The following is a 22,450-nucleotide window of genomic DNA, read 5'->3' on the forward strand; positions in this document are numbered from 1 at the left end:
AGGGAAGGGAAGGGAAGGGAAGGGAGGAAGGAAGGAAGGAAGGAAGGAAGGAAGGAAGGAAGGAAGGAAGGAAGGAAGGAAGGAAGGCAGGCAGGAAGACCTTTTCTTCTGACTGAGTATGAAATTCAACCAAAATCTGTGTTGAGTTTACAGACAAAGCTCCGTGGTCTCTAGCAAGCCAAGACCAGGTAGAGGTGCACAGATAACCTGTCTCAAAGAACAGAAAACTTTACTACTGAGTACTTGCCAAGATTTACAAGGTTCTAGGCTTAACTTTTTTTTAAAAAAGGAAGAAATAAAGGAAGAGGGAGGGAGGGAGGGAGGGAGGGAGGGAGGGAGGGAGAGGGAAGGGGAGGGGGAGGAGGAGGGGAAGACCAAAACCAAAACCTATGTTCAGGTTTTACTTTTAGAAAGGCATGAATTACTTAAAAACCATCTACCTCTCGGCAGGAACTTACTTATAATACTGTTTCTGAAGGGCTGACATCTCCACCCTGAGAATCTGCTCCACTTTGGCAGGAAGGGATTTCTCCACATCTTTTTTGACTCTTCGAAGAAGAAAAGGCTCTAGTACCTTATGAAGACTCTGGTAGCCATTCTCTCTCCCTTTTCCATGGTCTTCTTCAAAATCTTCCCAGAACTCAAACCTACAGAGGAAATCGCCATGTTAGTTACACACAGGGAAAGAACTGATCTAGGGGTAGGGGGAAAAAAATCTCAATCTGTCCTGCCAGGAAAGGCAAAATTTGCCCATCACTGAATCTTCAATAAAAGAGAGGGAATAAACAAAATGTAATTCTAAACTTTCTAAAAGGGACAAGGATGGCTCAGCAGGTAGATCCTTGCTGTCTGACAGAAAGCAAGCAAGCTGAGCACAAGCACTCAAAGCTGCCTGTGTTCTACTAACTCAGCATGAGCAGCTGCTGCCTGCTCCTGCCACCAAGGTCTCCCAGCCATGATCGGCTGTGTTACAACTCTAAGCCAAAAGAAACCCTTCCCTAAAGTGGCTTTTGTCAGGTACCCTGTCAGAATTGTGTAAGGTAATTAAGATGGCCGCCAGTGACTATAATTTCTTGGGAAGGAAAAATGGATTCAGTGAACTGACAAGGGACAAGAAACAGCAATGAGAAAGGACACACCGGGCTGGAGAGATGGCACAGCAGTGAAAACAAAGGACACTATGAAAGGACACTGACTCCAGCCTGGAATTAAACAGCGCTGCTCAGTCTGCGGTCACTCCTCCACTCCCAAGGAAGACAGTGGTAAGCAATGTCTGCAGATATTTTAGTTGTGACAACTGGCCCGTAGTGGGCAAACTCCAAGAATGCTGTCAGACGTCCTACAAGAAACATGACCCAAGTCAGCTCCAGTGAGGAGGAGAGTGTCCAAGACAACCCAAAACATTAACTTTGGCAAAGATGAAAAGCCAAGAGAAAGCACTGAATGGAGGGGTGCAGAGGGACTCTCCTCCAGAAAATACTGTAGTGAGGAAGGGAAAGAAAAGAGCAGGAGGAAAGAAAGAGGAAGGAAGGAAGGAAGGAAGGAAGGAAGGAAGGAAGGAAGGAAGGAAGGAAGGAAGGAAGGAAGGAAGGAAAGAAGGAAGGAAGGACCAGTTTCCTTAATTCTGTGTCAACCAACAATTCTACCACAGTGCCTAGGTTCACAACCTATAGAGAATTTAAGTTAGTCAGCATTAACCTAAAGATTAGGCTAGAATACAAAAACCGTAGAGAATCCACGAAGAAATAATTTAAAATAATAACACTAACTAGGAGAGTAATTAAATAATACACTGAAAGTATAAATACTAGGCACAAAGAACAAACGGGAACAAGTAGCTGAATGACAGGAAGGGGTTCAACTCTATTATTTATATACAAGAAACTGCCTCAACCGAAGCAAAGGGAAAAAACAAAAACTGTATCGATCGTTTCACTTCTACCAACTAATTCTATTCAACAACATTCTACAGTATAAGGTAGACAAGATATAAAAAGCATTCACATAAGAAAGACATTTAAAAGCCTGTAAGGGCAGAAATATGGTCCTATAAGTAAAAATACAAAGAAAATTGGTAACAAAAGTTACAGGAACAAGATTGTAAATATGAATATGATAACTATATAACTGTCAACTGTACCCCTGCTCTCTATCTATAGCTCTAGATTCTAGTCGTGGCTCTATCTCCTAAACTATAGCTCTGTACACACTATACCTCTAGACCAGTGTGCATGATGTGCTGATCCCCCAAACAAAAAATTATTTTCAGGCTGGAGAGATGGCTCAGCAGTTAAGAGCACTGACTACTCTTCCAGAGGTCCTGAGTTCAATTCCCACTACCATCTGTAATGAAATTTGATGCCCCCTTCTGGTGTGGCTAAAGATAGTTAACTGTACTCAATATACATAAAATAAAATAAATAAATCTTTAAAAAAATTAAAAATTACTTTCATTGCTACTTCCCAACTGTAATCTTGCTGCTACTACTATGAATGGTAATGTAAATATATGTGTCTTAGGCAACTCTTGTGAAAGGGTTGTTCAACTCCCAAAGGGGTCTTGAGCCACTGCTCTTGACTCTGTAGATCTATACTTAACTATAGCTCTAAACTCTACTCATAGCTCTATGCTCAGCTGCAGTTCTTTCTTTCTAACTGTAGCCCTAGACTCTAGTACAGTCTAAATGAGATGAAAAGAACAGTGTAAGAGGGTTCAGGGCATACACTTAGCTCAGCAAAGAGCACTGACCCACCTGGTCATCACACACACTCTCACACACAGTCCTGAGTTCTATCCCCGGCATCTTACCAAAATAACAAAATGTCCAAAACTGCAACCATGATTTAAAATTCAACAAAAATAGTTTAAAATTTGTCAACAATGAAACCACTAAAAACTACTGAGAAAAATTTCACAGCAAATAAAGAGAGAAAACCTTCCTTGACCATGGAATAGAAGGCACAGTTATTATTAGATTAATAACTCTCCCTTAACTGATACGTAAGATACAATGCAATCCAAACAGAATTCCCCCAGAAATTAATGAGCTGATCTTGAAATAGAAACTAAAGCCTGAGAAGATAAAATGTTCTGAGAAAGAATGAAACTGAGTCTTACATTCTCCATGTTAAACACTAGGGTGAAGCAGAACTAAGGCAGTGCTGCACAAGACAACAGTCAGAAGCATCCCAGTGGATAGACCATGAGTACATCCTTTCTGTCTCAACCAAGATCTTTGCAAGATGCTGCCTTCAACAAATGGGGCGTAACAACTTTCCAAATTGCTTGGTGAGGAAAATAAAACTGAATCAAGGTCCACACCAATCATGCATTCAGTGGGGCAGAATAAAATATACACCTAATGTGACAGCTAAAATTTATAAAACAACAATGTCTTCTGGGCCCATGGTTAGACCTACCTGTTATAGACATATCACACAAAAATAACTTGATAAATTATATTTAAAAGTTAAAATCTGGCTGGGCAGTGGTGGCACATGCCTTTAATCCCAGCACTTAGGGGGTATAGGAAGGTGGATTTCTGAGTTCGAGGCCAGCCTGGTCTACAGAGTAAGTTCCAGGACAGCCAGGGCTACAAAGAGAAACCCTGTCTCGGAAAAATCCAAAACAAAAACCAAAAAAACAAAAAAAACAAAAACAAAAACAAAAACAAAAAACAAAAAAAAAAAGTTAAAATCTGTCTCTTCAAAAGATGTTATGAAAATAAAACAACCCAGACACTATTGCATATGCCAGAAAGATTTTGCTGAAGGGACCCTGTTATAGCTGTCTCATATCAGGCTATGCCAGTGCCTGGCAAATACAGAAGTGGATGCTCACAGTCATCTATAAGATGGAACACAGGGCCCCCAATGGAGAAGCTAGAGAAAGCACCCAAGGAGCTGAAGGGGTCTGCAACCCTAGAAGTGGAACAATATGAACTAACCAGTACCCCCAGAGCTCGTGTCCCTAGCTGCATATGTAGCAGAAGATGGCCTAGTCGGCTATCACAGGGAAGAGAGGCCCCTAGGTCTTACAAACTTTAAATACCCCAATACAGGGGAACGCCAGGGCCAGGAAGCGGGAGTGGGTGGGTAGGGGAGCAGGGTGGGGGGAGGGTATAGGCAACTTTCTGGATAGCATTTGAAATGTATATAAAGAAAATATCTAATAATAAATAAATAAATAAACAAATAAAACCTCAAAAAGAAAACAAAAAGCCAGTCACAAGCCAGTAGAGAAATTGCATCCAGGAGTGTTTTATAGAAATGAACTGTTCAATTCACAAACATAATTTCTTTATTTTATTTTTATTTTATGTATGTGAATACACTGACACTATCTTCAGACACACCAGAATATGGCATTAGATCCCATTATAGATGTTTGTAAGCCACCATGTGGTTGCTAGGAATTGAACTCAGGACCTCTGGAAGAACAGTCAGTGCTTTTAATCGCTGAGCCATCTCTCCAACCCCAACAATTTTTAAGAGCTGAAGCAGTGCTGTTAAAATTCTATTTAACTTTATTTTAGGTGTCTTTGTCAGGATGTGTGTTACTGCACCAAGTACCTGCAGTACCTGCAGAGCTAAAAAGGATTTCATATTCCCTAGGGCTGGGCATTACAAACAGTTGTGGGCCACTATGGACAGTGTGGGAACTGAACCCAGGTCTCCTGCAAGAACAGCAAGTGCTCTTAACCAGCTCTTTAGCCCCAGTCTCATTTTTTTCTTTCATTTTTGAGAGAGTTTCTCTGTGTAGCCTTGGTTGTCCTAGAACTTGCTCTGTACACCAGTCTGGCCTTGAACTCAAGAGATTTCTCTGCCTTTGCCTCCTGAGTGCTGGAGTTAAAAGTGTGTGACTGCCCAGTGCTCTCTAATTTTCTTAAAAACAAAAGATTTGAATAAATATTTCACTAAAGAAGCTCAAATAGCCAAAGAAAAATGAGAAGATGTTTAACATCCTTAGTCATTACAATGAAATAAATTATGGAACATTCTACAATTATGTCAAATGTACAATCAGTAATTACATTGCTTCCTGTGTACCAGTTACTACGCCAGGTAATGGGAATCACAGAGGAATAAGACAAGTAAGATCCCTAGTATTTCCACAAGCCTAAGTCAGGGAAATGCAACAAAGCAGGAAGGGGGTCAGAAGGAAGATAAGAAAGGAGGTGAGTGCCAGGTCAAAACAGAGAGAAGCAACATTCCAGGTGAACAGAGCAGGAATGGCTCAGCGTATGAGAGACAGAAAGACGGCCAGGACAGCTGATCCATAATGCGTAGTGGAACAGAGTTATGAGCCAGTATGACCCAGGGTCCAGCTCTCTACAGTCTTCCAAACTAAACGAACCAATTTAGACTTTGTCCTAAGTTGTCACTGAGCAACACTAGACAATTTTAAGCCAGCCAAATGAATATATACACTATGTATCTATCCTATACAATTAATCTAATAGAAATAAACCAGAGTATCTTCAGAGGCACCTTGGCTTGAGGAAGAACTAAAACTGATGCTTCTACTATCACAGCCTGCATTTAAGGCATGTCAGACTACATACGTCATATACTTCACTCATGTGGCTTTGAGACTTTGTTCTGATTTATGCTTTCTGAGGCAGAGAGTCACATGGAGCTAACAGAGGGCTTGCACTCAATAGTTGGTAGTGAATTCCTTCTTAATCCTCCTGCTTTAACTTCCCAAGTGCTGGGATTGAGTGTAAGAAGCGTCACCATCCTACCTGTCTCTCATGTCTTAATTATTTCCCAAATCGTTAACTAACTCAAACCTGTGGTGGGCAACTACATAACCCTCCTTAACAGGCACATTTCTTAGCTTCTATCCCTTTATTCTACAAGATCTTAACACAGCTGCTTCTGCCACAGATGAATGCTTTATGCTCCCCCACACTAGCAGCTTTGCTAAGTCTATTAAGAACAACAGAAAGTTTCCAGGCGTGGTGGTACAGCGTTTAATATTAGGATTTGAGAGGCCGAGGCAGGCAGATCTCTCTAAAATTGATGCCACGCTGGTCTACATAATTACAGGATAGCCAAAATCACATAGTAAGACCCTTTCTCAAAAGTACAAAAAAGGGGGCTTGGGGAGCAGGAGGGAGAACTAGCATATTAGACATTCTAGCACCTTTTGAAACAAACAGGAAGGAGCTTACTTCTCCGGCATAATAAAGTGCAGCAAGGACCAAAGCTCCTTGAGGGAATTCTGAAGAGGGGTGCCCGTGATCAGTAGCCTATGGTTGGACTTGAAATCAATCAGAGTTTTATACAATAAAGAGTCATCATTCTTCAACCGATGGGCTTCATCTACTCCCAGGAAGGCCCAGTTAATACTGCCCAGCACGGTCTAAAGTGAAAAATAGAACAGATGAGCCACCAGGTCAGAAGGGCACCCAGAAGTGCTTACACAGCTAAGTAATTTCTGTACAAATTCCATTACAAAGGTACACATGTAGACACAATTATTCTTCACATATTTAATACATATTAGGACTCTTCTGCTCATTCTATCAATGGCCAACTTCAAGATCATCTAAAGCTGCAAGTGAATCTCTTATACAACCTACTACTACAAGCCCCTTCAAGAGGCTGGAAACTGGTATGCTGAACAAAAACAGAAACAAAAACTCTATGTTACTTTGTCTTCAAAAGATTCTTCTCTTGCCTATTTTATCACCCCAACCTTGCAACCCAGGAAACAACAAGAACACCACACTGAATATAGAATAAAAGCATTTACCACTTAGTAACTGTAGAAAGAACTCTCCAATTATTGCAGAGTACCTCACTGCACCCTCCATACCCTTTCCTCTTGCATCCTTGCAACTGGATTAAGCCACCCTAAGCTCCCAGACGGTGAGGTTGGTTTTCACAATTTTAGTATTTGAGGAACATTTTAAGTTTTTTTTTTTTTCACCTTTTAAACGGAGCAAGAAAGCATGACAAGTGGATTGCACAGCCCCACTATTTAACAGGATACACAGGGGCAAGACTTAACCTTTATTACTAATTACCTTATCTTTTAGGAGGATCTCATATGTTGTTATAAGTGCATTGAACTTCAACCTTTTGGTTTGAGAATGAATCCACTCATATTCCCTTATCTACAAGAAGAGAAAAACAATAATTAAGACACAATTTCTACTTCCAAGTGTTTGAAACAAAACAAGTCTTGTAATAAATGCAATAGAAACAGCAAACAAGTCTCATGAGAATTGGATGAAAAATCTAAGCACTCTAAGAAGACTTGCTGTAACCCAAGCTAGAACATTGAAAGTCAGAGTCAAACTACAGACCACTGAGCAGGAAAAACTTTATTATCATTTCAAATAAGCCAAACCCTCCTGCGAAGATCTGACTAAGTGTGCAGAATTTATCAGCAATCAAAGTTGTGGACTTTATCAGGCATGCTGGCACACATCTTTAAACTCAGCACTTAGGAGGCAGAGGCAGGCCGATTTCTCTGAGTTTCTTGAAATACAGAAAGCTTGTTTCAGAAGGGAAAGAAAAAAAAAAAAAACCTTTTATAACTAAATAAAGTACGGCTTTTCCAGACTTAGGGAAACGAAATTTCCATTATTCTTTGCATATGATGATATTTATTAAGTAACAAATTATAATCAATAGTTTGACCAGAAATTTCATTAATCATAACAAACAGCTATATCCCCTGAGAAAAACAAATTTTATAGAGTGAAAAATATAATTTAATAAGTAGAAAATAGTAAGGAATATAAAGAGACTGGAGAATTAATGAATCCACAGTGAACTGTGATCAAACTCAGCAAACACCATGAATCCTCTCCATTCTTAGGATTTAATGACTTAGGATCAAAAGGGAAGGCAGTGAGGACTTGCAGCTAACTGCCACCAGAAACTGAAGAGGAGTAGTGGGTGCCTGCCACAAAGGAAAATACTGGTTTGCTTTCTCCTTTAATAACTAACAAATTAAAATTAGGGCCAGAAAACCTAGTACAGTTTATAATTCAGATATTTTTTGTTTTGTTTTGTTATGCTTACAGAGCTGGCAATTTAAACCCAGAGCCTTAAGCATGCTACAGTCAATCACTTAGGTACAACCCAAACCCAAATCAGACTGTTTAAATGACAGCATTTAACAAAAACAAGTTTGAATCTATGAAAATACGTTTGCAGCATTTATCCTAAACACTGAAGATTCCCAGTGGCCGGCTCTTACTACAAGCATCTCCAAAACCCATGTTAAAGTGAAGGGCAAAAGAGCAAAACTCCAGGACTAGACAGACTCCTATCTCAAGAGCTCAGGCTCCATCTAAACGAATGGATTAGACAGACGCCATAGACAGCTACTGTCATGGGAGACAGCTGCTATCAATTTTGAAGACTATCATAAGGGTTACAGTACCTAACACAAGAACTAACACACAGTAGGTACTAAAAAAGTCATTCATTTCTCAAAAACACATTTTGCTAAACAAAGACAAATTTATTGTGTGCTAAATTCATGATGCTCAAGTCAATGTTTGGTACCAAACAAGACTCCTAGAAATGTAGTTCTCCTTTATAGGGCGGCCATAAATATAAAAACCAAACTAGCTGTGATGCATGCTACTGATCACAGCTCTCAGGAGGCTGAGGCAGGAGGAGTGCCACAAGTTAGAGGCTTGCCTGAGCTACATAGTAAGAGTCTGGTAGGGAGTGGAGAAGGGAGGGCAGAGAGAAGAAAAAATTGGAGAAGAGAACCACTGTAATCCAGCTAAGAGAGACTCCAGTGCAACTGCTCTGTCTTAAAACATAACATGCTCCTTGGTCAATGTTGTGTTTGTTGGTTTGATTTTTTGGTTGGTTGGTTGGGTTTTTTTTCCAGACAAGGTTTCTCTGTGTAGCCCTGGCTGCCCTGGAACTCACTCTGTAGACCAGGATGGCCTTCAACTCAGAAATCCACCTGCCTCTGCCTAAGTGCTGGGATTAAAGGCTTGTTCAATGTTTTAAAGACTATCTGAGTTGCATACTGACAACTGCGAGTACTAAGAGCACAGTAGAGTGTTTGAAAGAGTTTACTGATGCATGTATAAAACAGACTCAATCTCCAAACTACATTTCTAACTCCCATACCACTTCAAGTCTTTTTCTTTACGCACCGTATTTCTGCTCATCAGGTCACCAATGTAAACCACGACATTAATCTCTGGTGCCCAGATCTCAAACTCTCTCTGCCATGAGGTAAGGGTGGACAAGGGAACAACTATAAGAAAAGGCCCATAGAGCTGGTGCTGGTGGAACAGGTAGGAGAGAAACGATATGGTCTGGATGGTCTTTCCTAGGCCCATTTCATCAGCAAGGATTACACTGTTACTTCTGCATGAAGAAAACAACACAAACGAAGCAATTAGATATTGACAAAAACACTATGTGCAAAATACACAGTTCACAATAACCACAAAGGAAAGCATCAGTTTGTCCTTTCAATGAATTTCTCCTCATCTTCAGTGACACATGAATCCTAAACATGGAAGAAAGCAGAAGACAGAAATAAAACCAGACACTTATCTGTAAGTGCATCCAATATTTAGATTACATGTAAGGTTCCCATCTTACACCCAAGGCTCTGAATTACATAGTCTTCACTAGGCTATTCCTCTAACAGAAAAGACAAGCTTTATCATGGAAGCATACAGCATGCAGTCTTGGGTTCACTCATATATAAAGGAGAAAACTGGCTATCAGCCTTGCTGTTGAACACTATACAAACAGTCCTGTGCCTCTGCTCAAATTACCTTCTCCATCCTACTGCATTCCACTTGACTCATCAATACAACATCTACTATTTTATAGACCTACTTGATGCAGGTGTAAAGGGATAGGTTTTTGTATTGTGTGTAGTGCTAGAGACAGTGCTCAAGGCCTTGTATATTTTAGGCAAAGAGGAACTGTTTTAAATAAGCCACAGTTGACAATTCCTGGCCTCATTGCAACTGAATGAGAATATTCAAGAAGAGTGTAGGATTCTAAGGGGATTATTTTGGTTTTTCATTTTTTGTTTTGTTTTCTATGAAGTAGATTCTCACTGTGTAGTCCAGTTTGATCTGGGATCTGCAATCCTCCTGCCTCTGTCTTAAAGAGCTAGTAGTAGTAGTAGAGGATTCTGAACACTGAACAAGCACCTTGGAAGACTGATGCAAGTGTTCATGGACCAGGACTAGAAAAGAAGCTGTAACTCCACCTACCTACCTTCCTACCTACCTTCCTTCCTTCCTTCCTTCCTTCCTTCCTTCCTTCCTCCCTCCCTCCCTCCCTCCCTCCCTCCCTCTCTCTCTCTCTCTCTTTCTTTCTTTTGTTCTGTTGTTAAAAATATAAAAAGAAAGACACATGAAGAAAATGACCACAGTTTCACAATTAGAAAAGTATATTTGGGAAACAGAAAGTAGCCTATATGGCAGGAAATTAGAGATCTAGTATGACATAGACTGTAAACACTATTACAGGCTGGAGAGATGGCTAAAGAACCCTTCAAGAACCCTCACAACTCTGATACTTGTTGGGTATTTATGACTTTGTGCTTCGCATGGGTACCGCAGCTCATCCCAGCTCATCCTCATCCCAGCTCATCAGGGTTCTTCTCAAGCTAGAATATGTAAATGGCCTAACCCCATTGTCATCTATTCAGCTTAACCCTTCACTGGCTTGCTCTCTTTGGCAGGGGACTCCTCCTATTTCCCTGCAGACACCAGCTCTCCTTCCTGCTTTCAAAGCCTAAGTCCCTCTTGGAGGACTTGGCCCAGCCTAGCTTAGGAAGGCTCTTCTTGGTGGGTCTATCCTTCTTTCCCACCTTTTCTGGCTATTTAACTCAGAAACATCTGCAGGATTTAACTGTAGTTGCTTACTGTCTCTGGAAGTACACAAACATCAGTCTACCTGTTTACAAGTAGAAGCAGCACAAGGCAAAGCCAAGGGAAGGCCAGTGCTGGCAGCTAGACTCTCTGCAGGAGCTGTGGCTGGTTGGTAATCCTCACCAAGGGAGGCTTAAAAGTACACAGACCTGAAGGTGTTTGTACTCTTGTTCCTGTGCCTGGAGAGACACTGCTACCCACAAGCAGGCCACCCCTTCCGGCTCGCAGCTATACTCATGCTACTGGGACTGTATTTCAACCAAAAGTTTCTGCGCCTAATGAACTGGTATGCATGGATATGTGCTTCACTAGTGAACCAGAGCATTAAAATATTTAATACTAGAAATAGTATTAGCTAGTAATACTAGCTAGAAAAACAAAGCATTTAATTTGCCAAGATCACTAACAGATCTCTTTTAGTTAAAGGCCAGTTTGGTCAGCATACCAAGTCCTAGGGAAAGCCAGAACTACATCAAGAGACTACCTCTAAATAAATAAATAAATAAATAAATCCCACACTAATGACTATAGAGCAAACATTGTGCAACTCTGAACAAAGCTCATGGTATCATTCTGAGCACCATCAAGCATAAAATAAGAGTGCTAGCTCATACAACCTCTTTAGTGACATCTAAGTTCTTACCGATCCGTTAGAAAAAGTAGGACTCACTATCTTCTGACAAAAACGTTGTTTTTTTTTAAAAAACAAAACAAAAAAATTACTTGCTTTACAATTTCATACACATAACATTCTTTGATCAATCTCCCCATTTTTCTCTTATCTCATACCTGCTCCACCAACCCAAGCCCTTTTTCCCAAGTCTCCATCTACTTTCATATCTGTTTACTTGTTTACATGTCTCCCACCGCATTTCATTAGCTCTGCCTGCACGAGAATGGGTAGCATTAATGAAAATCATTTTTCTCAGTCAAACTCCAACATTGATGTTTCTTCAGGCTTAAATACTGCACTCAACTGAAAAGACAAGTCATGAAGGGTCTCACTTGGGAAAGAGTTAGTGTAAATACGTTGATAACTAGAAACCATCTTCCTGAACCTGAGGATACATTTCAGTATTTTATTTTTCAAGCTATAATTTAATTCTGAAATAACCATCGATATCTATATTAATATAAAAAGTAAAGACACAAAGAAGGGGTTGGACTGGAGAGAGCACTCAGTGACTAATAGCACTAGCTGCTCTTCCTGAGGACCTGAGCTCAGTTCCCAGTACCCACAAGGCAGCTCTCAAGCATGTCCAGGATACCAATGCCCTCTTCTGGCATCTGTAGGTACAGAGTACACAAGTGGTGCACAGACATACAGACATACAGGAAAATAGACATATACTTAAGTAAAAATGTTTTTAAAACTGTGCCCTTAGCAGTGAAGGAAGCTCTCACATGACATCACAGAATGACAGAGGAATCACGCCTACCTTGAATCACTTAAAATCCTCAAAGGCCACCGGGCGTGGTGGCGCACACCTTTAATCCCAGCACTCGGGAGGCAGAGGCAGGCGGATTTCTGAGTTCGAGGCCAGCCTGGTCTACAAAGTGAGTTCCAGGACAGCCAAGGCTACACAAAAAAACCCTGTCTCGAAAAACCAAAAAAAAAAAAAAAAAATCCTCAAAGGCTAAACGGTCCAACACTTAGCTCTTAGGATACTGATAAGCCAAACCCAACAGAGGAAATCTAAGCATATTTTCTACCTACTTGCACCAGGAGTGAGCAAGCCAGTTGAGGCCCTCCAGCTGATAGTCTCGGAGCTCCAGATTCTCTCCTCCTAGGTAAGCTGGCTGCTTCTTCAAAGCTACAAATCTCGGTCTTTGCTTTAGAGCCTGAGAAACAAAAATGAACAAAACCTAAGTCTTAGAACATTTTTCCTTGACCTTAAACTACATTAGCCATGTTTCAGGTATGAATTGCCACCCCACCTCACCCCTTCCTATTCTGTTCTCAGAGTTCATCCTAAAATTAAGTATTTTTAAATAAATTGTTCTTTTTCTGATATAACTCTGTAAACACTAATTAGCTCTTAATTTTCTCATCCAGTGACACCGTGTGACACTCAGAGTTACCTTGATGTCACCTTTTCTAAACACTACAGGAGCACTCTGGAAGTCTTATTAAGTGTCTGAGTATTTGCCTGCATGTATGTGTGGGCACCACATGTGTTAGTACCCGAGGCGCTCAGAGTGTTGGGTGCCCTGGACCCCGGACCTAGACAGTTGTTGAGCTGCTGTGTGGGCACTGGGAACCGAAGCTTAGTCTTCTGCAAGAGTAACAACCAACCTTACGTACACAGCCCACAGCCCAGGCCCCAGGGCGCTCTCTCATATGTTACTAAGCACCACTACACTTTCCGAGGGACGGAGGAAATGTAAGCACTGGCTTTTTTCCTCAGGAAACCTCTTCCATTGCCCACTGGAGCCATGACCTCCACCTCTGTTCTATTCTGAACTTGGCCTCTACACCACATTCGTGACCAACAATCACATGCTGGCTTTCACAGACAAGAAGGAGTTTGAAGTTATTAAACTTCAATTTCTCTAAGATACAGTCCAAGGAATCAAGCATATTTCCAGACCTCAGCAAATTCCAATGAGAAGAAAAGACTTGTTCAATCAATCTAACAATAAAAAGCCTGTTTATTCAGTTTCTAAATTAAAATCAGAGACATCTTTCCTGCCTAAATTACCTACTTTCAAATATTTCTCACAATAACTAATTATAAAGTATTAAATTATATAAATCACCAAAGTCATCACATAACTGATCCTTGTTTTAAAAAGTGTGGGTGTATCTGTGTCTGTCTGTGTCTAAGTGTACTGAAGTAGACCACATGCATACAGGATCCTTCAGGGCAGAAGATGGCACTGAGTCTCTGGGAACAGGAGTCACAGCTGTAAACCACAGCCTGGGTGCTGTCAACTGAACCCAGGTCTTCTCCAAGAGCAGTGAGTGTTCCTGATCTCTGAGGCCCCTCTTCAGCCTCTCATCCTCCCCATTCACTTTCTGTCTTTTTCCACTGAGATAAGTCATGTGTAAAACAGGGTGGCCTTGAACTCACTCCATGGCCAAGGACGACCATGAATTTCTGATTCCTCTGCCTCCACCTCCAAGACCTGAGATTACAGGCATGCCCAGTGATGCTCAGTCTTGTCTGCTGCTAAGCCACCAAATCCAAGGGCTACACATACGCAGGTTTACTCTACTTTCTGAGCAAATTCAACAGCCCACACTGTAATTATTTATATTTAATGTAACTTTTAAATCATCATTGACTCTTGTTGTATCATTGTATCAAAAATCATCATTGACTTTTGCTTCTATATATGTGCCCAACTAACTCTTTGGTTACCACACCTTTCCACAAAAAACAATATAAAAGTAGGCTGGGGGTGGTGGTGCATGCCTGTAATTCCAGGACTGGAGATGCAGAAATAAATGGATCTCCATGAGTTGGAGGACAACTTGGCCTATATAATGAATTCCGAGACACCAGAGCAACATCATAGACAGATCCTGTCTCAAAACAAACAGAAAATAAATAAATAAAAATATATAAAAAAAATAAAATTACAAAACTCAACAATTGGCAAACCTTGCATTCTCTTGTGGGAATGGTTTTGGAGTTGTTTCGACTGTGGAAGCTGTCAATACAATTCTGGAATTTCTTTCCAATCAAGGCTTCATCTTCCCAGCTGCACTCTGAGTAGGGTAGTCCCATCCACTTGCACAGATACTCAGGCTCATTTGAAGGTGCTGGCTTCCGACTGTGAGCTATATCATGAATAAAAAATTATCAAACAATGTCAAATTTGAAGTAGGAAGTGATTTTCTTCTTTAATGTATAACTAATGGATATCATGTGACAAAACTACAAATAACTTGTAAGACACAAACTGCTCATTTTGAGCAGTTACTAAAAGTCAGATATGCTGCTCACCTGGGAAATCTGTTTGGCCCAGGGTAGATTTACTTGTCTTCACAGCTGAGCAAACACAAAATAAGACAAGACTATTAGAAACATGCCAAAAAAGGCAAAGAAGCAGATTGTTCAAGCAAAGGGCTAGAGAGGTGGTCAAAGGCTAGTAAGAGCACTAAGGCTGCTTTCCTAAAAGACCCAGGTTCAATTCCCACACCCACCCATCTGGCAGCTCATAGCTTTGTTACTCTAGTACCAGGGGATTTGAAGCCCTCTTCGAGCCTCCTCATGAACAAAGTACGCACATTCAGCAGAGATATGCATGAAGGCAAAACACCCATACACATAAAAAGGTAATTTGAAAGATTTTCTTGCAAGTATGTGCTTATTCATCTTGTGTTCACAAAGAAGCCTACCTACACTGGCTGCTGGACCTCATCCTACTGTTCTGTTACCTTTCAAATAAAAGGCAGAACCCCTTGAACTCTCTCCCGAGACCTGTTCTGCCAACAGCTATTTCCTCAGACAATTTCACTGATACCAGCTAGCCCCACTCCGAAATTCAAGAATAAAATCCAAGACTAGTATTCCATGTCAATCACCTACTTCTCCTGCAATAATATTCAGACCTGGAGACTACAGCTGAACAAACATTGCAGCCCTCAAATAATGCTTCTCTCTTAGATGACAGTGAAGATGCCAACCTAAGCATTTGATTTCAACTCTAAAAGTCAGTTCTTCCCTTGGTCCTTTCATTTCAGTGAATGAGACTCATTCTCATAGGAAACCTTGGAACCAATATCCTTGACATGCCTGTCTTCCTCTCATCCCCCATACCCAAACCTACAAGCAGTAATTATTAGTTCTCCCTTCAAAATAAGTATAGGCCTTTGTTTAGTCTCAAAAAGTAAAACTGCAAAACTCATTTTATACATTTAAATTATCCTAAAGCCAAAGGTCATGTCTCCACGTTTGCAGAGGACTAAAGGAAGTTCCCATGGACTTACCTATTACTCTCTCTACTATCTGATACTGCTTATTCAACTCTGATGCCAGCTCCTGTTGGCAACTGAAATATTCAACATCTTCAGGAGAAACTTTCCCTAGCCTAGACAGAAGACCAAAAATAACATATACCAGTTAGAACTTGGAGATCTATAGATATGTATGGGAGAAAATGTCCTAAGTACAAATGTAAAATTATGAGTCCATGTGTCTATCTCTTTGGTAATCTTTCCTAGTAACAGGTCTGTGGTTTAAAAACCAACAAAAACATTTCTGCAAATTGTATTAAAACCAAGAATAATTTTAAGCATATCATAATTCAGAGGGTTCGAGATTATTAAATTTCACAGAAGTCACCCCAGACTAACCAAAGAAAATAACAAAATGTTCTTGACATTGGCTCTGCATACATCTATCTAAATTCAAGTCATTGATTCACTTATGTTACTCTCTGCCTCACCTTGCCCATCTACAAATCAGGTAAAAAGGAAAGAGAAAAAAAAAAAAGAAAAGGGAAGAAAAGGAAAAAGAAAGTCACAATCTTACTGTAAAGATCAAACATACTGAAGAAAGGAAAGATAGCAAATGTTCAGTGAGCTAGCTAGTCTCATTAAATCTGAAATTTTAGTAGCAGTATATGAAGACATCTCCATTTAGAAAACAGAACCAGCAGGGCAGTTGTGGTGCACGCCTTTAATCCCAGCGCTTGGGAGGCTGAGGCAGGCAGATTTCTGAGTTCGAGTCCTGCCTGGTCTACAAAGTGAGTTGTCCAGGACAGCCATAGTTACACAGAGAAACCCTGTCTTGAAAAAGCAAAAGAAACAAACAAACAAACAAAAAACCCAGAACCATAGACTACTCAGTGATCCTTGATCAGACTGATCAAGGCAAAATCTGAAATCTTAAGAGAGCTGTGTTCTCCACACTTTTCAAACCTCCCTTCCCTTCGATTGGAAACACCACTTTACTCTGTAGCAGGCAACATACCATTGCTTGATCTCATCCTCTTTCTTCTTGAAATTCTCCAGTTTCTTTATGCCCTTCACTTTCTGTTGCTGTAAGGATTCTTCACTCTCCCATGTGCTGTGAATATAAGACCAGCCCTTCCACTTGATAAGGTACTGGACTTCTCCTTCCTCCCTCTCCGTGTCAAAGTCATCGCTAGGATCTCCATTAGCTTCAACAGCATACACAGTGGTAGATGCTCCAGTGGCTGCAAAAGGATTCAGGTCAGCTTTAAAGAAAATGTAAGAAACCAGGCAATGAAAGATTCCCAATTATGCAACTGCCAGGAAGAGTCTCTTCTTCAATAAAGCAAAAGTCTTGCCTTACAGTAAGCAGTCACTTGCTGAACAATTACACTTAGTAAAGTAAGTCAGTTACAGGACAGGATGGGTTCAGTCCTTTCAAATATCCTCAAGGTATTTACCTTAAAACATGTGCAAACTTGCAAGTGGTACCACACAAGTCAGCTATCCAAACACCAAACAATGAAACAGCAGCAGCACCCTTTTCTTTATAGCCCTGACTGCCTCAAAAAGCAGATCTTTTCCTCCAAGAATAGAGAAAGACATCAAAATGCCCTGTCCTTACCCTCCCAAAGCTAACTATCTTACCCTCAAATAACCAAACTGGGAACTGGGAAATGGTTAGTTGGGCAGGGTACCAGGTTCCTAGTTGACGCTACACATATTCAAGGCTGAATTTCAAAAAAAAAAAAAAAAGGATTGGGGCAGAAAAAGGACCGTTATGCTTGGTTTTATCTTTGCAGTGAGGGCTGGAGCTAGGCAAGTGCTGTCACTGTCCTATATTCCCAGCCTTCCCATGAAAAGGATATTTTACAACAATGTAAGAAATACCTCAAATGAATTCTTTAAAAAACTCACTATGACCCAAATATGTCTGTGATGAGTCTGGTATTTTTACAAGGCGATTCAAAAACAGCTTACTAAACACAGATTTGCTCTGTGTTAATGAGTAACTACCTATGCTTTAATCACTACATATGTACTATCTAACTAGATTACCTAACTAGATTAAATTAAAAAAAAAAAAAATTCTTTTGTCTTTATCTCTGAAATAAGTCAGGACAATTTCTACAATTCAAAATACTAGTGTGGACTATATTTATCACACTAAAGAATATGTCAAACATTGGATTTTTGAATATGTGTACATATATGCATATATAAATTGCATACATAAATTTGTGGGCTCCAGATGCAGCCAGTTGGTCCAGTGCTTGGCAAGCATAACCAAGGCCTGATTCAACTCCCCAGCACCACATATACTGAAAATGGTGGTGCACAACTGAAATCCCAGAACTTGGGAGGTAGAAACAGGAAGATTAGGAGTTCAAGGTCATCCTTGTCTATATATCAAGTTAGAGGCCAGCCAAGGCTACCAGAGACCCTGTCTCAAAAATCCAAAGTGAGTAATTTGCTCCCCAAAGACACAAACCTCCTTTCTTTCCCAGTCTTGAATCTAAGACCTTTTCAATAGTTTCACTATTATCTTGCTGTTCATCAACTCCTTCTCCAGTCATCTCAATGAGATCATCTGAATCAGTCTCAAAGTCATCATCTTCTTTGTAACTGTGTGAGAAATAACGCTGCATGAGTAAGAGACTGCACCTTCAGAGCTAAGCATCTCTACAGAGTAGCACTGAAATAGGAACCACACGTTGACTCCAACAGTTATTTACAGATTTGAGTCAGTAGACTCAAGGCCTACTTTTACCCCATTTCAAGCTCTGATGCATGCCCACAGATAAACAAGAGTAGCTCACACTATATGTATAAGCAGGATATAGGAAACTACAAAAATAAGCTTTACTTAGTATTGAATAATTATTATATAAATTATGCCAAAAAAAAAAATTCATAACGAAAGGAAAATTGCTATTATTTCAGACAAAAGGAAAATATCCCTGAAGATCAAATGTTTCAATCATGCAATAACAAGAAAATGAATTTAATTTAAATGAACTCAAAGAGTTGAGGATTTTCAGTCACACCTATGAATTATAAATGTAAAATGTATTTGGCCATGATGATCCCAGAAATTAAGTCAAAGAAACAGCCTGAGGCTGATCTAAGCTACACAGTAAAATTCAGGATAGCCTTGACGACATAGTTCCAGACTAGCCTGAACTACATCAAAAAACATAAAAAGAAAGTAAACAAACAAAAAACCTTTGCAACACATGAACAATAAATACAAGGAAGCATAGCTCAATGGTATTTGCCTCATATAAGCAAGACCCTGGGTTTAGTCTCCAATACAACAAAATAATTATAGAAAAACATAATTCTAGATATAACAAAGTAAGAAAATGAGGTAAGCTAAGTACCAGCACATGAAAACCCTCGCCCTGCATTTAACTACCAGTTGGAAACGTCAGGCAAGTGATTAGTGCCTTTAGAGCTACAGGTTACTACAGTTCTAAGTGGGCCTAAGGAGACATGCAAAAGCCCTGAGAGTAAATGCACTGCACATTCTCTACAGTAAATGAACCAATTACCTCAATATAGCTATAGCTTTTTCATTATCAGTTAATACCTCATATCCGGTTACTAAAGTTTAATATTATGATTATATCCAAATGTCAAAAGATACAATGAGACACAATGAGTAATTGAGAAGTGAAAAACAGTCCAAACATTCTTCCAAACACATTAGAAAGACAGTCAATAGGACAGGACATAACCTTGAGTCCTTTGGAAATGAGCTGTTGTTACTCTCACTCTCCACTGGGCTCAACACCATTTTTCCCAAGGATGGCTAGATTATGAAAGCAGCTTTAGCTTATGTTATTTTTGGTTTTTTGAGACAGGGTCTCACTGAGTAGCTCTGGCCATTCTGGAACAAGCTATATAGACCAGGCTAGCATCAAACTCACAGAGATCTACCTGCCTCTGCCTCCCAAGTGCTGAGATCTAAGGTGTGCGCCACCCTCAGGTTGATATTCTTACCTGTCAATCACATCATCTGAAACTTGAAAGAACCAAGTTCTAAACATCTGCATCATCACCATCAATGGAGAACTTCCAAGGCACAACTGACCTCACATTTTTAGCAGCTCTTCGTCGAGTCTGCCTTTTGGGAGCTTCATCATCATCGTCGTCGTCGTCTGAAGACTCTTGTTTTTTCCTCTTTCCACGCTGAATCTTAGGTTGCTTTTTAACTTGAGGTTTGGGCACTGTTCTAAACAAAACCAGAGGAAAAGAAATGGCATAGCTTTTACTCTGTCACTTGGTAACTACTTCAAGGCTACATAATGACACCCCCCACAGCAGTGGCACATACAAATAATTCACTAAAGGGAGCCAAGCGTGGGATCAGACCCGGAAACATAGAACTCATGAGGTGATCATGATCATGAGTTCAAAGTCAACCTCCCCTACATAATACTCTCAGAAAAGCAGGGGGGAAAAGGTAAGGTACAATCACAGTGATGTGCTTCTCCTACCTAACGAACCCTAAGACATAAGCCGGGACTCAGCGGTAAATAATGGGCACAGATCCAGCAGGACACTCCAATCGGGAAAGCTTGCACTCAGAGGGGAAAGGAAACACAGGCTGCTTTCCCTGGAGGGGCACTAGACCAGGGGTTGGCCAAACAACAAATCTGGGCTACTCTATAAGTACTTATACAAGTAGAAGACATATTTGTAACAACATTTTGATAGACAAAATTCAAAACAAGACACAATATGCTTTGGTGATATGATTAATAAGGGTAGAATTCTTCTGGAGAGAATGTTTCACATAATTAGGATTCAAATTTAGTACTATTATGGAAGTATAAATATAACTGTTCATCTACAAAAACTATTAGCTTTTAAGCCATTTAAAAAGTAGGTGTTGGATGTGATTTGACCCCACTCCACTCAATACTGAAAGAAAGTCTATTTGGTGGACTGGGGAGATGGTTCTATCTGTAAAGTGTTGCCACACAAGCATGATGACCTGATTTCAATTCCCACAATCTACAGAAAAATCCAGGCACAGTGAGATGCACTTATAATCCCAGCACCAAGAGGCAGTGACAGTAGGACACTTGGGTCTAGGTTGGGGCCAGACTGGGACAGGGCTGAACTAATCACTAAGCCAGGTTCCAGGGAGAGATCCTGCCTCAAAAAATAAGAGGGATAGCTCCAGAGTTGACCATTGACCAATCAACATACACATGTACCACACACACTCACATGCACCCATGCACACAAATGCCCCGGCAGACAGACAGACAGACAGACAGACACACACACACACACACACACCAAAAAACACAAAGGAAGAAGTTGAATTTCCTTGGAGTCTTGACTTTAAGGCTAGCATGATCTATATAAATTGCTCCAGGAAGGCCAGAGCTACACAATGGAATATTGTCACAAAAACACAAATTACAATATAAGCCAGTGTGCTAAAGCTGTTTTTAGAATCTACCCATGGGAAGGTGAGTAACAACAGCTCTAACTGCCTAAAGGTCACATCCTGTCCTAGTGGCTGTATTTCTAATGTTTCAGAACAATGCCTGAACGCTATTTTCACTTCTGAATTACTCTGGATCATGGTTAAGTTTCCTCTGCCTTCGTATGTTACCATCATTTGCCATGTTTGATCAAAAATTACCAAACCTGTTGCCTTCTCAGCGTATGCCCATCTCTATACAATCAGACTGTCTGCTTAATGTTATGGACATTATATAAATAAGATAATAAACTATAAATATACTTCTGGTCAGGCAGAAGAATATTTTAATACTCATACTTAAAAAGTCAGTTCTCGACAGGAGTGATGGTACATGCCTTGATTTCCACATTCAGAAAGCAGAGGCAAGTGGATCTCTCTAAGTTCAATGCCAGCCTGGTCTACATAGTGAGTTCCAGGATAGCCAAGACTAAATAGAGAAACCCTACCTTAAAAAGGCAAAAAGTAAATAAATAAAACATGCAAAGAGGGCTGGAGAGCACTGGCTGCTCTTCAGAGGTCCTGAGCTCACAACCATTTGTAATGAGGTCAGGCATACATGCAGGCAGAAGGCTGTATTCATAAAAATAAATAAATGAATAAATAAATAAATAAATAAATCTTTTTTAAAAAAAAAAGCAAAGAATTAGTTCTCTCCAAAAGAATTTGTAACCTGGCCACACAAACAGGAAGGGTTTTTTTGTTTGTTTGTTTGTTGTTTTTTTTTGGGGGGGGGGGTCGAGACAGGTTTTCTCTGTGTAGCTCTGGCTGTCCTGAAACTCACTCTGTAGACCAGGCTGGCCTTGAACTCAGAAATCCACCTGCCTCTGCCTCCCAAGTGCTGGGATTAAAGGTGTGTGCCACCACTGCCGGGCTTTTTTTTAATGTAGAAGAGATCTAGTCGCTTATACCACACACCCTAGACTTCTATGAAAAAACAAATAAGCAAAGATCCACTATCAGAGAATATGATCAGAGCCCATGACATTCATATATGATAATGCAATGAAGAAATCCATTAGTTTGTATAATTAACATATGCTAACAATAAATACATGAAGAGGAAAAATGTCCAGTCAGAACTGCCATCCATGCACGCGACAGTGACCTCAGTATTTAGACACTTGGTCTTGGTAAAGTTCCAAGCTGGCA

General features: G+C 40.3%; 1 protein-coding gene across 9 annotated transcripts in view; it reads right to left on the reverse strand.

Annotated features, from left to right (window-relative positions):
• Nucleotides 1–22,450, reverse strand: part of Chd2 (chromodomain helicase DNA binding protein 2) — a 115,914-nt gene that overhangs the window by 58,971 nt on the left and 34,493 nt on the right. For 8 of the 9 annotated variants that reach the window (XM_029479427.1, XM_029479426.1, XM_021169095.2 and 5 more), the window contains 11 exons: nt 19,892–20,032; nt 18,287–18,420; nt 16,814–17,039; nt 15,829–15,929; nt 14,843–14,887; nt 14,498–14,676; nt 12,607–12,731; nt 9,141–9,357; nt 7,035–7,124; nt 6,177–6,367; nt 459–647 (listed from right to left, as the gene is read on the reverse strand). In XM_029479427.1, coding sequence (XP_029335287.1) covers nt 459–647; nt 6,177–6,367; nt 7,035–7,124; nt 9,141–9,357; nt 12,607–12,731; nt 14,498–14,676; nt 14,843–14,887; nt 15,829–15,929; nt 16,814–17,039; nt 18,287–18,420; nt 19,892–20,032 — 1,638 coding nt within the window. Of the gene's footprint in view, nt 1–458; nt 648–6,176; nt 6,368–7,034; nt 7,125–9,140; nt 9,358–12,602; nt 12,732–14,497; nt 14,677–14,842; nt 14,888–15,828; nt 15,930–16,813; nt 17,040–18,286; nt 18,421–19,891; nt 20,033–22,450 lie in introns of those variants that run through there. The other variant, XM_021169098.2, reaches the window with a different exon arrangement.

This window comes from Mus caroli, chromosome 7, assembly GCF_900094665.2.
Source record: "Mus caroli chromosome 7, CAROLI_EIJ_v1.1, whole genome shotgun sequence".
Taxonomy (NCBI): domain Eukaryota; kingdom Metazoa; phylum Chordata; class Mammalia; order Rodentia; family Muridae; genus Mus; species Mus caroli.